General features: G+C 42.0%; 1 protein-coding gene across 2 annotated transcripts in view; it reads right to left on the reverse strand.

Moving 5' to 3' along the window:
* spata5 (spermatogenesis associated 5) overlaps positions 1-16,466 on the reverse strand; it is a 318,711-nt gene that overhangs the window by 275,755 nt on the left and 26,490 nt on the right. For both annotated transcript variants that reach the window (XM_033016169.1, XM_033016231.1), the window contains exon 10: positions 4,988-5,142. In XM_033016169.1, coding sequence (XP_032872060.1) covers positions 4,988-5,142 — 155 coding nt within the window. The remainder of the gene's footprint in view (positions 1-4,987; positions 5,143-16,466) is intronic.

Below are 16,466 nucleotides of genomic sequence, written 5' to 3' on the forward strand. Positions count from 1 at the left end.
GGGGAGGAGTTGTACAGTTAGCCACAGGTAAAAACGATCTCCTGTGGTGTTCTGTGCTGCATCTTGATGGAACCAGTCTGTTGCTGAAGGAGCTCCTCAGGTTGACCAGTGTGTCGTGAAGGGGGTGAGCTGTATTGTCCAAGATGCTCCGCAGTTTGAGGAGCATCAACTCCTCCAAGACCACCTCCCATGAATCCAACTCCGCCCCTCAGACGAAGCCAGCCTTCCTGATGAGTTTGTTAATCATATTTGCGTCTGCGGCCTTCGCCCTGCTGCCCCAGCACACGGCAGCGGAGAAGATGGCATTGGCGACCACCGATTGGTAGAACATCTGCAGCATCTTACTGCAGATGTTGAAGGAGCAGAGCCTTCTCAAAAAGTCCAGCCAGCTCTGTCCCTTCTTGTACAGGGCCCCAGCGTTCCTGGACCAGTCCAGTTCACTCTCCAAGTACACTACAAGGTATTTGTACTCCCTGGTAAACTGCACATCCACACCATTGATGGAGACAGGGTGTGTCTTACCCTTAATTTAGACTGTGATCAAGATATTTTTGATATGAGGCCAGCAGAAATAAGGATTAGAGGCAGTGAATGTTTGGGTAGTGGATTGTGGAACTTTCCAATGATAACCACTCTCCCATTAGAATGATCCATTTTTGATCCCTTTGAACTGGAATGACAAGTAGGTTTATAGCAAAGATCCTATAGCGGAGCAAGATAATGCAATGGGCCACTCCTGCTAAATGCAATGGGCTGACGTATAGTACGCAACAGAGCGGAACGCGGGCCTTTTTTTTCATCCATTTCAGTAACCGGACCCGACCAGACCCGACTCGCAGTGTAATCAACGTTGTGGGGGAACAGTTTGTGTTAATAAATTTAAATTCTGAAAATGAGGAGAAGATTTTTACCAAATAACTTTTATTTTTACGAGGATGTTTCCGTAACCGACTTCCGTCTCCGCACTATTATCCTATGGGATCTTTGGTGCGGAGACGGAAGCCGGTTATGGAAATGGGGTCTTGAATTACCCATGAATCTGCCCATGACCGTACTACGTCTTTTTCGTCGAGTGGACTATCTTGCTCGCTATAGGATCTTTGGTTTATAGCAAAGATACTAGAGGAGCTCCTCTATAATCTTTGGTTTATAGCACCCTGTTCTGTCGCAACACTTTAACTTCCACTGTGTTGTTACATTGCTTGTCTGGTGTCCAATCCAGGTTAAATCTCAATATTTCCATTAAAACGACGGAGGTCACAAACTCATCATAGATCTCTTTATTTCCTACCTATCTCCCTTACCTACATATCCCTATCCTCAATTCCAATACAACGAGCCTCTTCCTGGAATACTTTATTCAGGTTTGCACGGCCTACCTTGTGAAAGATATATTTATTTTAGCAGGGGTGCAATGCAAGTTCAATAGTGATATCAAGCATAAAGGTTTATATAAGATTAGATTGTAAAGACTTGGATTTTATCCTTTTGATTTCAGCTGGCTTATATCCAATTAAGGTATTTAAAATAATAAAAGGATTTAATAGGGTAGATCAAACCCATTTTCTTTAGAGAGAGGAAATTAAGAACAAAGATTTATATCTTAAAAGAGCTAAATGCCTGAAGGACGAAGCATGAAGGCACTTCATTCCCGCACAAAAGATGGCAGAAATCTATAACGCTTGCCTAAAATTCTGTGGATTCTGGAGCAACGTCTTAGACTGTGGTCAAGATATTTTTGATAAGAGGCAAGCAGAAATAAGGATTAAAGGCAGGTAACTGGCTTTGAGACAAACAGCCTCATTATGATTGAGTATCAGACCAGCCTCAAAGGGACTAATTGGACTATTTATGTTCTTATATCTTGGCATTGCTCATCTCCCATTCTTCAAATATTCCCGTTTCTCTATTCCACCTCTCCTTTGCCACTTCATTCCACCCTCTTCATCAATCGCCCCCACTGATTCAAATGAGGTATTTATATACATGAAATATATGCAAGCTGTAAATAACCAATAACAGCAACAAACCAAAATATCCATGATAATGCTAATAAAATTACAAGCTACAAGACCACATTTATTCCAAAACATGCTCTTATGGCCCCCAGTCCAAACATGGACAAAAGAGTTGAACTCAAGAGATGAAGTGTGAGTAACTACACTTGACACCAAGGCAGAATTTGATCGAGTATAGCATCAAGGAGCCTAGGCTAAATTAGAGTCATTCGGAAATAGAGGAAAAGGTTCCACTGATTGGAACCAAGCACAAAGGAAGATGGTGGTGATGGTGAATCATATCAGCTACAGGACATCACTGCTCTTTCATCAATTACCTTGCACCAATCATAAGGTCAGGTGTAGGGATGTTCACTGTTGGTTGCATAATGTTCAGCATCAATAATGACTATTTAGATAATGAAGCATTCTACATCCAAAACCTAGACAATATCCAGGTCTGGGCTGGTAGTTGGTGTAACTATCGATACGATACGATACGATACGATATGTTATCATGCCACATAACATGAGATAATCCAGCTAACATCCCCAAACATATATTACCATTACTGAATCCACCACTTTCGATATCCTGGGAATTGAAACTGATTGGAGGAGCCACATACATAATTTGGCACTAGAGGAATCCCATGGCTAGTAATTCATCTCCTAACTCCCTAAAGCATGTCTGCCATCTCCAAGGCTCGTCTGGAGAATTATGGAATACTCTCCGCTTCCTGGATGAGTGCAGCTTCAACAAAACTCAAGAAGCTCGACATTATAAAGGAAATAGCACTGGGCTTGACAGGCAACCCATCTACAATCTTTCACTCATTCTATCACCAACACACAGTAGCAGTGGTTTGCCCCATCTAAAGGATGCACGACAGCAACTCACCAACTCTCCTCAGATTCCACCTTCCAAACCACAACCTTTACCTATTCAAAGGACAAGGGCGCAAAAGCCTAGGGGGCACTAACACCTGGAAGCTGCGCTCCAAGGAATCCTGGCTTGGAAATGTATGGCCGTCACCATCATGGGTTAAAATCTGGAAACTCCTTCCCAACAGCATCGGTAGTAGACCCTACCTCAACGATCACAGCAGTTCAAGGCTACTCACCATTACCTTCTAAAAGGCAATTCAATGCTGGCTCAGTCTGTGAAGCCCCCATCATTTGAATGAACGAAGAAACCAAAACTATTCACTGAATGACCTTCAGCAAGTTCAGCATAACTACAAGATGGTTCCACAGGCCAAATAGGAGGTTCACCAGACCAAGTGGACAATTCACAAACTATTTAAAAAATATTAATCAAAAAGCAAATCAGTTTTATATTAAAATTTCAATTCTCCACAAGATTTTGCTCATTTAAGCAAAATACAAAACTATGTCTACTTTCAAAAATGGAAAAGCCACACTGCAGCTTTAATTTATGAAAAATAACCAAAGTAGCAAAATAATTTGTGTTCCAGCAAAACATCTTCAGGAAATCACATGACCTTTCATCCTCCCACCTTTTCCTATAAAGTTAATTAAAATGCGCATGTTCTTACAATCACATCGAATCATGACCCCAATCAAAGCCATTTGTTTCTTCAGCAATTGACTGAAAAATCACAATTCATTATACATAAACAAATATATTCAAACATTATTTCGTTTGTGCAAAATATAGTGTCCTCCATAATGTTTGGGACAAAGACCCATCATTTATTTATTTGCCTCTGTACTCCACAATTTGAGATTTGTAACAGAAAAAATCACGTGGTTAAAGTGCACGTTGACAGATTTTATTAAAGGCCATTTTTATACATTTTAGTTTCACCATGTAGAAATGACAGCTGTGTTTATACATAGTCGCCCCATTTCAGGGCACCATAATGTTTGGGACACATGGCTTCACAGGTGTTTATAATTGCTCAGGTGTGTTTAATTGCCTCCTTAATGCAGGTATAAGAGAGCTCTCAGCACCTAGTCTTTCCTCCAGTCTTTCCATCATCTTTGGAAACTTTTATTGCTGTTTAACAACATGAGGACCAAAGTTGTGCCAATGAAAGTCAATGAAGCCATTTTGAGAATGAGAAACAAGAATCAAACTATTAGAGACATCAGCCAAACCTTAGGCTTACCCAAATCAACTGTTTGGAATGTCATTAAGAAGAAAGAGAACTGGTGAGCTTACTAATCGCAAAGGGACTGGCAGGCCAAGGAAGACCTCCACAGTTGATGACAGAAGAATTCTCTCTATAATAAAGAAAAATCCCCAAACACCCGTCCGACAGATCAGAAACAAGCTTCAGGAGTCAGGTGTGGATTTGTCAATGACCACTGTCCGCAGAAGACTTCATGAACAGAAATACAGAGGCTACACTGCAAGATGCAAACCATTGGTTAGCCACAAAAAAAGGATGGCCAGTTTGCCAAGAAGTACTGAAAAGAGCAACCACGGTTCTGGAAAAAGATCTTGTGGATAGATGAGACGAAGATTAACATATCAGAGTGTTGGCAAGAGCAGAGTATGGAGGAGAGAAGGAACTGCACAAGATCCAAAGCATACCACCTCATCTGTGAAACACGGTGGTGGGGGTGTTATGGCCTGGGCGTGTATGACTGCTGAAGCTACTGGCTCACCTATCTTCATTGATGATACAACTGCTGATGGTAGTAGCATAATGAATTCTGAAGTGTCTAGACACATCCTATCTGCTCAAGTTCAAACAAATGCCTCAAAACCCATTGGACAGCGGTTAATTCTACAGTTCATTCTACAACGGGGTGGGGGTGGACTATGTATAAACACTGCTGTAATTTCTACATGGTGAAACCAAAATGTATAAAAAATGGCCTTTATTAAAATCTGACAATGTGCACTTTTACCACATGTGCTTTTTTTTCTATTACAAATCTCAAATTGTGGAGTACAGAGGCAAATAAATAAATGATGGGTCTTTGTCCCAAACATTATGGAGGGAACTGTAACTTACTTTTGGCACATCAATAGTCACTTCTCTCATGGCACTAGGTCTGACATCATTCATCGCTTGCAGGAAGTCGTTAAAAGTTATCTTCACTGAACCGGCCAAGTTATTGTCTGAAGGGCTGCTACATTCTCCAAGCGCTCGGCGCAAAGCATGCAGACCTGTCAGAAAGAAAATATTTTTGTGGGTCACCTGTTTTGTGAATGATGCAGTTTGTCTCAAGTACATGATTGTGACTGAAACAAAAGTTATAAGGTTTACCTATAAATACAAGCAAAGGTGCCAATTGCATTGAAGTACATCCACAGTGTTAAAATTTGTGAGTTGCTACAAGGCGGCTTGAAAATATTTTTAAAACTGCATGTGGTTGATTAGTAGGACTGGATGTTACAATCCCTAAGATCTTTCACTACAATTGACATTCTTGGGGATGACCACTAGGTGAATTTGCTAACAATCAGACACATCTTCAGTTGTGTACCTCAACATCACTGGGTGTTTCGGCCTTTTATCACAAGACACCCTCAGTCGAGGCAGGCCCACCGCAGGGTGATCAGACCTGGGTGTGTGTCATAGAAACATAGAAAATAGGTGCAGGAGTAGGCCATTCGGCCCTTCGAGCCTGCACCGCCATTCAATATGATCATGGCTGATCATCCAACTCAGTATCCTGTACCTGCCTTCTCTCCATACCCCCTGATCCCTTTAGCCACAAGGGCCACATCTAACTCCCTCTTAAATATAGCCAATGAACTGGCCTCAACTACCTTCTGTGGCAGAGAGTTCCAGAGATTCACCTTATGGTTAGCCTCTAGATGGTCACGTGGCAGCCCAGACAGCATCTTTTCTCTTCAGCCACAGCCAGTGACTGCTCCGTTCGGAGACATTGGCAAGTTCTTTTATTGTCCTCCTTTGTGCCTGCCCTCTGACTCCTACTTCCCTCAGGAGCCTTGCGGTGGAACTGGCTACAAAGCCCCTGCACCCCACCTCCACTGGACACATCCTTACACTCCAACCTCTCCCCTGCCTCTGCTGCAAGGTTTGAATATCGAAGCTTTTTCATTTCATAAGCCTCGTCCACCGCCTCCTCCCATGGGACCGTCAGCTCAATGATGAAAACACGCCGACAGGAGTTGGACCAGGGAACGAGGTCTGGTCGCAGATTTGCAGATATATGCAGATTTGAAAATATAATAAAACGAGAAAATGCTCAAAATACTCAGCAGATCAGCCAACATATATGGGAAGAGAGACAGAGTTAACGTTTTAGGTACAAGATCCTTCATCAGAACTCTTGTGTTAATTGAAGCTATGTAAGTTACTCTTAGGAAGAATATACTTAGTGCCTGCTACCGTCAGTATTGAATAAAGATTGGTGACCACAATTGAGTACGGGCATGAAAAGATACTTCAATATTCTGGACATTTTGGTCAATGAAGTGTGGTGGAGATGACTGGAGTACTCTACTTCAGAAGACCATGAAGCTATGTCCATAGTCAGGCAGAGAAAGATTACAACAAGAGTCAATAGCAATCAGTCCCACAAGGATGTTAATTAATCCAACCAAGGGCAAGGATGACATTACTAAACCTTATCTTCTATCAACACACACTCCCACAGTGCTCAAAGGAGGAGATTCCCATGGTTTTGGCCCAGCAATTATGGAGGAGTGCAGATACTTTCCTGTCAGGATGGCGTGGGCCTTAGATGGTGATATAGTCGTATGTCTATTTGATAATTGCAGGAATCTACAGACCTAATGGCCCTGTCCGACGGTGCGAGTTCATTCCTAGAGCTCTCCCGAGTTTTAAAAAATCAAACTCGTGGTAAGCAAGGAGAATGAACGTAGCGGGTACGTCGGAGCTCGGGGACGTCTCTTAACACTAACGGCAGGTACTTGGGAAGACTCGCTAACGGCAGGTAAGCACGGATTGATTTTTCAGCATGATGAAAAATGTCCACGAGAGCCCCGAGTACCGATGAGCGGCCATTACCGTAAATCCCCGGGTTCGAATCAGGGCAAACTCGGGAGAACTCGTGGAATGAACTCGTACCGTGGGACAGGGGTTTAACAAATGAGTTATAGCTGTACATTTTGAGGCCGTTACACAACACAGCTCTAGAAGGTATGTCCTTGTGCTGAACAGACAGAGGACCTGGTTGTTGGTAGAAGATAGTGTGTTGGTAGAAGATAAGGTTTAGTAATTCCCTGAAGGTCAACATGCCCTTTGGCAAGCTCTTAGCCTTGGCCTTCTCATCCTTCAGACCGACAGACTGCCCTCTGCCTCTTCTGCTCTATTCTACGAGACTCCGAGAACTGAAACTATGATGATTTCCATCCACTCTGCTCAGCAGCCCAACTATATGACCCAGTAATGCTGCAGCCAATTTCAGATGAACTCAGCAAAAGCAGCTGATTATTTTCCAAAACATGCAGAAATAAACCATGTTACTGAAAATGTAAGTTATTTGCATATCTTTTCCATTTCAGTTCATTCTTTCTCTGAGCCAGCAATTTCTGATGAGAACAGCAGTGAAAAACATTTTCTCACCTCCCGAAACTAAGTGTGGAAAGTTACTTGCACCAATACCCATTCTTCTGAAGAAGGGTTTCAGCCCGAAACGTTGCCTATTTCCTTCGCTCCATAGATGCTCCTGCAACCGCTGAGTTTCTCCAGCATTTTTGTGTACCTTTGATTTTCCAGCATCTGCAGTTCCTTCTTAAACACCCATTCTTCGATGAGTTAATACAAGTTAATGCATTTTGTAATCTTGCTTAACACGATTAGTCGAGATATACACTGATGTAGCCTTCGGAAACATTCAACCAATTATCAAAGCATTCACAATGAACCTGAAAAGATGTGCGATCAGTTCTGTTGCACTTACTTGCATTGACATCAATGTACTTCCTTTTCCATTCAACAGTTATCAGATGTGATAAAAAATATTGATGTTTTTAATATTTCCAATAACAGATTACATCAAACATTAAAGCTTCAGATGTTGCTACCAAACGTTCCACGCCAAAAGTGCTTTTGGTTTTCATGGAGATAAATATTTAAAATGCACGTCAATCAAATGGCAGTGGGATACAGAACACAGGTTCCTCTAAGCAGCCCAAGTACATGAAGAGCACCCCCTGCTGCACTAATGCTACATTTTTGAACATACCTCGTTAGCTACACAACAGTTTCATCTATTTCCCAACCAGTGCCAAATTAGGAATTGTGTGCTTTGGGGAGACTTCTCTTAAAGGCCTGAAGAAAGTGAAAATTCTAAATGGGCTCAATTTTAATAAATGTTTACAAGGAGGTCACAGCAATGTAACGTGCATTCATTAATAAGTTCAGTACAATGATACCATTAGATAATTATAAAAGCAATATGAGCACTAAACCAAGATGAGACGCAAGCCGCAAAAAGTCATAGCCAGATCAGTTAAATAGAAAAACAATGTTCAGGCAATGGTCTTTGAATATATTAATCATCTACTCTTCAATTAATCTAATCAATACTAATTTAATCAATACTAATCCACCAGTTAAGAAAGGTGCAATCTCTATAATGGGTTGGAGTACAGACCTCTCAATGGCCATTGCGAGATAGAGGAACAAATATGTCAGCAGATTATGGACAGAGGCAACATGCACACTATAGTTGAAGTGGGTGAATTTAATCTCCCCAGAATTGACTGGGACACGTTAGGGCCAAAAACTCAGATGGGAATTTGTGCGGTCCACCTAGGCGTATTCCTTGACACGGTATGTGGATAATCCAACTTGGGGCCATACTAGATCTTGTATTGCGAAATGAGCCTCGTCAGGTGATCAGTTTCAGTGGGGGAGCATTTTGGGAACAGTGATCATAATACATTTTCTGATTGTCATGGGTAAGTAAAAGACTGGATCTGAGGGTGGGGAGGGGGAATGCTAAATTGGGGAAAGACTTATTACAACAGTCTGAGAGGTGCTGGGGAGAATATATTGGGAGCAGTTGTTGTTAGGCAAGTCCACATCTGACATGTGGGAGTCATTTAAAGGCCAGCTGTTTGGAATTCACAAACAATATGTTCCTCTGAGGAAGAAGGATAAGGACAACAAAGTTTGGGAACAAATGATGAGAGATGGGGTAAATTTAGTCAAGAAGAAAAATAAAGTACATGCAAGGTTTAGAAATCTGAAATCGGACCAGGCCTCTGAGGAATAGAAAGATTGCAGGAGAGAAACAGGGAATCAGGAGAGACTAATTGGGGCCATGAAATGTCCTTGGCTGGTTGGATTAAAGAAAATCTCAAGGCATTTTGTAAACGTTAAAAACGAGAGAGTATGTACGGAGAGGGTAGGACCACTCAAGGACAAAGAAATGAGTTTATGCCTGAGCAGAGAAAGTGGGCGAGGCAATAAATGAATACTTCATATTGATATTCACCAAGGGGAAGGCATGATGAAAGAAAGATCAGGAAGAAGTGTGTAAGAAGGCACTGCAGATGCTGGTTTGAACCGAAGATAGACACAAAAAGCTGGAGTAACTCAGCGGGACAGGCAGCATCTTTGGAGAGAAGGAATGGGTGACGTTTCGGGTCGAGACCCTTCTTCCGTAGTGTGTTGTTATTCAAGAACATGTTGATATGAAGACGGAGGAGTTGTTCATTTAAGAGCATTAAGGTGGATGTCCCAGACCCAGATGGGATTTAATAATTCAATGACACTTTATTGTCACAAGTACCTAGGTACAGTGAAGTGCTTTGTTTTGCATACAATAGACAATAGGTGCAGGAGGAGGCCATTTGGCCCTTCGAGCCAGCACCGCCATTCAATACGGTCATGGCTGATCATCCCCAATCAGTACCCCGTTCCTGCTTTCTCCCCATATACCCTGACTCTGCTATTTTTAAGAGCCCTATCTAGCTCTCTCTTGAAAGCATCCAGAGAACCTGCCTCCACCACCCTCTGAGGCAGAGAATTCCACAGACTCACCACTCTCTGTGAGAAATAGTGTTTCCTCGTCTCTGTTCTAAATGGCTTACTCCTTATTCTTAAACTGTGGCTACACAAAAATGCTGGATAAACTCAGCGGGTGCAGCAGCATCTATGGAGCGAAGGAGATGGGCAACGTTTAGGGCCGAAACCCTTCTTCAGACTCTTCTTCTTAAACTGTGGCCCCTGGTTCTGGAATCCCCCAACATCGAGAATATGTTTCCTGCCTCTAGTGTGTCCAAGCCCTTAACAATCTTATATGTTTCAATGAGATTCCACCTCATCCTTCTAAACTCCAGAGTGTACAAGCCCAGCTGCTCCATTCTCTCAGCATATGACAGTCCCGCCATCCCGGGATGTAACCGTGTAACCCTACGCTGCACTCCCTCAATAGGAAGAATGTCCTTCCTCAAATTAGGAGACCAAAACTGCACACACAACTCCAGCTGTGGTCTCACTAGGGCCCTGTACAACTGCAGAAGGACCTATTTACTCCTATACTCAACTCTTGTTATAAAGGCCAACATGCCATTTGCTTTCTTCACTGCCTGCTGTACCTGCATGCTTACTTTCATTGACTGATGAACAAAGACCCCCAGATATCGTTGTACTTCCCCATTTCCCAATTGACACCATTTAGATAGTAATCTTCCTTCCTGGGATACCCTGGGTGTTATGGCCTGGGCATGTATGGCTGCTGAAGGTACTAGTTCACTTATCTTCATTGATGATACAACTGTTGATGGTAGTAGCATACATCCTATCTGCTTAAGTTCAAACTCATTGGCTGGCTGTTCATTCTACAGCAAGACAATGATCCCAAACATACTGCTAAAGCAACAACGTTTTTCAAAGCTAAAAAATGGTCAATTCTTGAGTGGCCAAGTCAATCGCCCAATTTGAACGTCAATTGAGCATGCCTTTTATATGCTGAAGAGAAAACTGAAGGGGTTTAGCCCCCAAAACAAGTATAAGCTAAAGATGGCTGCAATACAGGTCTGGCAGAGCATCACCAGAGAAGACACCCAGCAACTGGTGATGTCCATGAATCGCAGACTTCAAGCAGTCATTGCATGCAAAGGATATGCAACAAAATACTAAACATGACAAGTTTCATTTACATGACATTGCTGTGTCCCAAACATTATGGTGCCCTGAAATGGGGGGATTATGTATAAACACTGCTGTAATATCTACATGATGAAACCAAGATGTATAAAAATGGCCTTTATTAAAATCTGACAATGTGCACTTTAACCACATGTGATTTTTTTCTATTGTGGTGGAGAACAGTTCAAGTTGTGGAGAACAGAGGCAAATAAATAAATTATGGGTCCTTGTCCAAAACATCATGGAAGGCACTGTATGTAAAAACGAAAAGATTAGTGAAGGCAAAGATAGGTCCCTTGCAATCAGAGAAACAAAGAAATGGCAGAACAGTTAAACGAGTACTTTGGTTCTGTCTTCACGAAGGAAGACACAAACAATCTCCCAGAAATACTAGGGGACCGAGGATCTAGTGGGAGGGAGGAACTGAAGGAAATCCACATTAGTTAGGAAATTGTGTTCGGTAAGCTGTTGGGACTGAAGGCAGATAAATCCCCAGGGCCTGATGGTCTGCATCCCAGAGAACTCAAGGAGATGGCCCTAGAAATCGTGGATGCATTGGTTATCATTTTCCAATGTTCTCTCGAATCTGGATCAGTTCTTGAGGACTGAAGGATAGTCAATGTTACCCCACTTTTTAAGAAAGGAGGGAGGGAAAAAACAGGGAATTATAGACGTTAGCCTTAAATTGGTAGTGGGGAAGATGCTTGAGTCGATTGTTAAAGATGTTATAGCAGCGCATTTGGAAAGCAGTGACAGGATTGGTCAAAGTCAGCATGGATTTATGAAGAGGAAATCATGCTTGACTAATCTTCTGGAATTTTTTGAGGATGTAACAAGTTGAATGGATAAGAGAGAGCCAATGGATGTGGTGTATCTCGACTTTCAAAAGGCTTTTGACAAGGTCCCCCATAAGAGATTAATGTGCAAAATTAGAGCACATGGTATTGGGGGTAGGGTATTGACATGGATAGAGAACTGGTTGGCAGACAGGAAGCAAAGAGTAGGAATTAACGCGTCCTTTTCAGAATGGCAGGCAGTGACTAGTGGGGTGCCGCAAGGCTCGGTGCTGGGATCCCAGTTATTTTCAATATATAATAACGATTTAGACAAGGGAATTAAATGTGACATCTCCAAGTTTGCGCATGACACAAAGCTGGGTGGCAGTGTGAGCTGCGATGAGGATGCTATCAGGCTGCAGCGTGACTTGGATAGGTTGGGTGAGTGGGTAGATGCTTGGCAGGTGAAGTATAATGTGGATAAATGTGAGATTATCTGCTTTGATGGCAAGAACAGGAAGGCAGATTATTATCTGAATGGTGTCAGATTATGAAAATGGGAGGTGCAACGAGTCCTGGGTGTCCTTGTACATCAGTCACTGAAAGTAAGCATGCAGGTAGAGCAGGCAGTGAAGAAAGCTAATGGCATGTTGGCATTCATTGGGAGAGAATTTGAGTTTAGGAGCAAGGAGGTCCTACTGCAGCTGTACAGGGCCCTGGTGAGACCACAGCTGGAGTATTGTGTGCAAATTTGGTCTCCTAATTTGAGGAAGGACATTATTGCTATTGCGGAGTGCAGCCTAGGTTCACCAGGTTAATTCCCGGGATGGCAGGACTGACAAGATGAAAGAATGGGTCGACTGGGCTTATATTCACTGGAATTTAGAAGGATGAGAGGAGATCTCATAGAAACATGAAACATATAACATTCTTAAAGGATTGGACTGGTTATATGCAGGAAAAATGTCCCCGATGTTGGGGAAATACAGAACCAGGGGTCACAGTTTAAAAATAAGGGGTAGGCCATTTAGGACTGCTATGAGGAAAAACTTCGACACCCAGAGAGTTGTGAATCTGTGGAATTCTCTGCCACAGAAGGTGCGGTGGCCAATTCACTGGATGTTTTCAAGAGAGAGTTAGATTTAGCTCTTAGTGCTAAAGGAATCAAGGAATATTGGGGAAAAAGCAGGAACTGATTTTAGATGATCACCCATGATCATATTGAATGGTGGTGCAGGCTCGAAGGGCCGAATGGCCTACTCCTGCACCTATTTTTCTATGTTTCTAATTGTTTCTAAATGTCATGTGAGCGGAAATGTCAATAACTAAGGAAACAATTAATAGCCCCTGTTGAGAAGAAAAGGGAGAAAAACAACATGGGAGAAAAAAAAACTGTAATCCACGTGTCATTAAAACAGTATCTAGTGATGCCTCAATAGTCACGAACTGCACACAAAAAAAAAAATTCCGATCTCAAATAGAAAGATCTGCCTGTGATTATTTGGGGAAGACATCATCAGTTCAGTGCTACAAAAAGGAAACATTTAACATAAAATAACACTAATCAAGCCACATATGGAAACTGTCTTCCTGTTTCCTCGTCATTATCTCTTTTTTTTCTACTTACACCAGTGAATTCCATAGCCCACAATGATGCTAGTGTACTGGAAGTCCCTGCATATTTCACAGCTCTTCACTCAATGGATAGAGTATTTGTGATCAGTAGAATTCTCTCATGTTATTTGTGCAAAATAAGGACATAAGCTATGCTATTTATTATTTACTCAGAATGAATCCCATCCTGGGCATTGAAGGGTTAAGGTGCAATAATTAGAGGAAGCACTTTGCCATAAGCATGTTCCAATTTTGTTTATTTTTTCAAGGTATGAATAAGCCTTCAAAAGTACAGTTAATTCTCTAGCCCAGCGCAAGGTCAAACTGTTCCAGGTCCAGTCCTGTTTTTCCCCTCGGGCTATACATCAATTGTCTTTGGAAAACACTGCGGATAAGCAGGGGACTTACTCTGAATTAATGCAAGAAAACATCTGGTACAGCAGGCTTGGACAAGGAAAGGCAATCTGATTACAGAGTCAAGCACGCTGGATCCAGCAACATTAATTAAAATAAAGTACATCTGTGTTTTATTAGAAACAAGCAGCTTCCTACCAAAATATTAAAATCAGTTTGGAAAAGGAAATTGTTCCTTGGCAAGCGTGAATATTTTGAAAATTGCAAAAGGCACTTCTTACACCGATAAACTTTTTTAATCATAAAAGGTACTCGAGTTCATAATGCATCTTTGCTGAAGACTAACAATGTAGCAATGATAGAATAATTTCAGCTAACAACTGATGAATAGGTACTTATCAGAAAAGCACCACTGACTTGACTATATTAACTTTTCAAGAATTTAAAAGTCTTTTTACTAACTAAAAATGTGTAGGGTCTTAAATAAATATTTAACAAGTCTCCTTTTTAACACGCAAGCTTAAAAGATATACAAATTGTTGCTTTCAACTCTCATGTTTATTTTAGTTCTGAAGTATTTGAGCTCCATTTACAGTAGTTCATGATAGTTATTTAGTTATGAAGTATTTGAGGTCTATTTAATGATTTATGATAGTTATAAAGAAGCCGCACATGTATGCATTAACCCTGAATCTTGCTCCAGCATAACTTTAATCACTGGTAGAACGTTCCTCTCATATACACAAGTACAAACACAGGGCATAGAGGAACCAGATTAGACCTAATTTGAGGAAGGACATCCTTGTGATTGAGGCAGTGCAGCGTAGGTTCACGAGATTGATCCCTGGGATGGCGGGACTGTCATATGAGGAAAGATTGAAAAGACTAGGCTTGTATTCACTGGAGTTTAGAAGGATGAGGGGGATCTTATAGTAACATATACAATTATAAAAGGACTGGACAAGCTAGATGCAGGAAAAATGTTCCCAATGTTGGGTGAGTCCAGAACCAGGGGCCACAGTCTTAGAATAAAATGGGGGGTCATATAAGACTGAGGTGAGAAAAAACTTTTTCACCCAGAGTTGTGAATTTATGGAATTCCCTGCCACAGAGGGCAGTGGAGGCCAAGTCACTGGGTGGATTTAAGAGAGAGTTAGATAGAGCTCTAGGGGCTAGTGGAGTCAAGGGATATGGGGAGAAGGCAGGCATGGGTTATTGATAGGGGACGATCAGCCACGGTCACAATGAATGGCGGTGCTGGCTCGAAGGGCCGAATGGCCTCCTCCTGCACCTATTTTCTATGTTTCTATGTTTCTATGTAGATCTATCAGTTCCTTAAGCTTTACTGCAGCTGTGATACAGTTCAAACTGGTACAAAATTCAGATTAATTTGTTGTCATATACACCAGGGTGTAATGGAGTTCCTTGTTCGCATGAAGCTCAGAGTAAACAGTGTACGGTAATGATACACTAGATGCAACAACAAATGCAAAACAGCAAAATGGTACAAAGTGCAATCTGAAATAGTGCCAAGGAAATACTACTAAAGAACAATGATGAAATAATCGAATGAGGTAGAGTTAAGAGTAAGAGCATCACCTGCACGAAACAGGTGTGAAAAGGGTAATTGGTTCAGGAGTATGACATCCATGGGAAATAAGCTATTCTTGTTTCATATTACTGCATCTTCTCCTCTAATGTAGAGGAGAGGAAAGGATATGGTTAGGGTGGCAGGCATCCTTCCGGATACAACACACCATGAAGACAGACTGGATGGAGGAAGTGACAAGCCTGTGATGGACTGGGCCAGGTTCACCACTCTCTGCAGGCTAGGCAGTCAAGAACAGAGCAGTTGCCATACCAGGTTGAAATGCCTAGCAAAATACTTTCTACATGGGCATTGTAAAAGTTCAAAAGAATCTTTATGGACAAGCGGAATCTTCTCAGTTGCATACACACTGGGACTGAGTCTAGCAATAATTGCTAAACTCAGTCCAAATGCGAAACGCACATCTACAATGAAGGTGTTACCCAACAATAAACACAGAAAACACATCAAAATGAAGCGGGAAAAAATGAAATAGACACAAGTTGTAAAACAGATGAACTAATGTGAGTATTGTTATCTTGTATTTGTAACAGACTGGTCTCTGCAGATAAGTTTGTGGATGTCTCGTAGCGGCTCGTACGATTAAAAAGTAACAATTTTTTTACTCGTGGACATTTTTCAGTGTTGAAAAAACGTCACGAGTTTACCGACTTTCCCGAGTACCTGCCGTTACTCGTACGAGCCGCTACGGGACATTCACGAACTCCCACGGACCCGCTACGGACATTCTCCGAGTTCGAATCAGAGGAAAACTCGGGAGAACTCTTGATTTACCTTGTACAGTGGGACAGGCCCTTTACACCAAAATTCATAGTATAGTGAACTGTGAATAAAGTTGCCTAATATATCAACTGGGAATAGCGTCAGGGGAAGGGCGGGCGGAATTTAACTTGGATAAGTGTCAAGCGATGAGGGGTTCTAGGAAGTTGAACAAGGGAAGGGCATACACAGTGAACGTCGGGACCCTGGGGAATGTTGTTGAACAGAGAGACCTTGGGGTGCGATTACATTGTTCCCTGAAAATGGCAACACAGGTAGGCAA

This window comes from Amblyraja radiata, chromosome 1 (assembly GCF_010909765.2).
Source record: "Amblyraja radiata isolate CabotCenter1 chromosome 1, sAmbRad1.1.pri, whole genome shotgun sequence".
In the NCBI taxonomy this organism is placed as follows: domain Eukaryota; kingdom Metazoa; phylum Chordata; class Chondrichthyes; order Rajiformes; family Rajidae; genus Amblyraja; species Amblyraja radiata.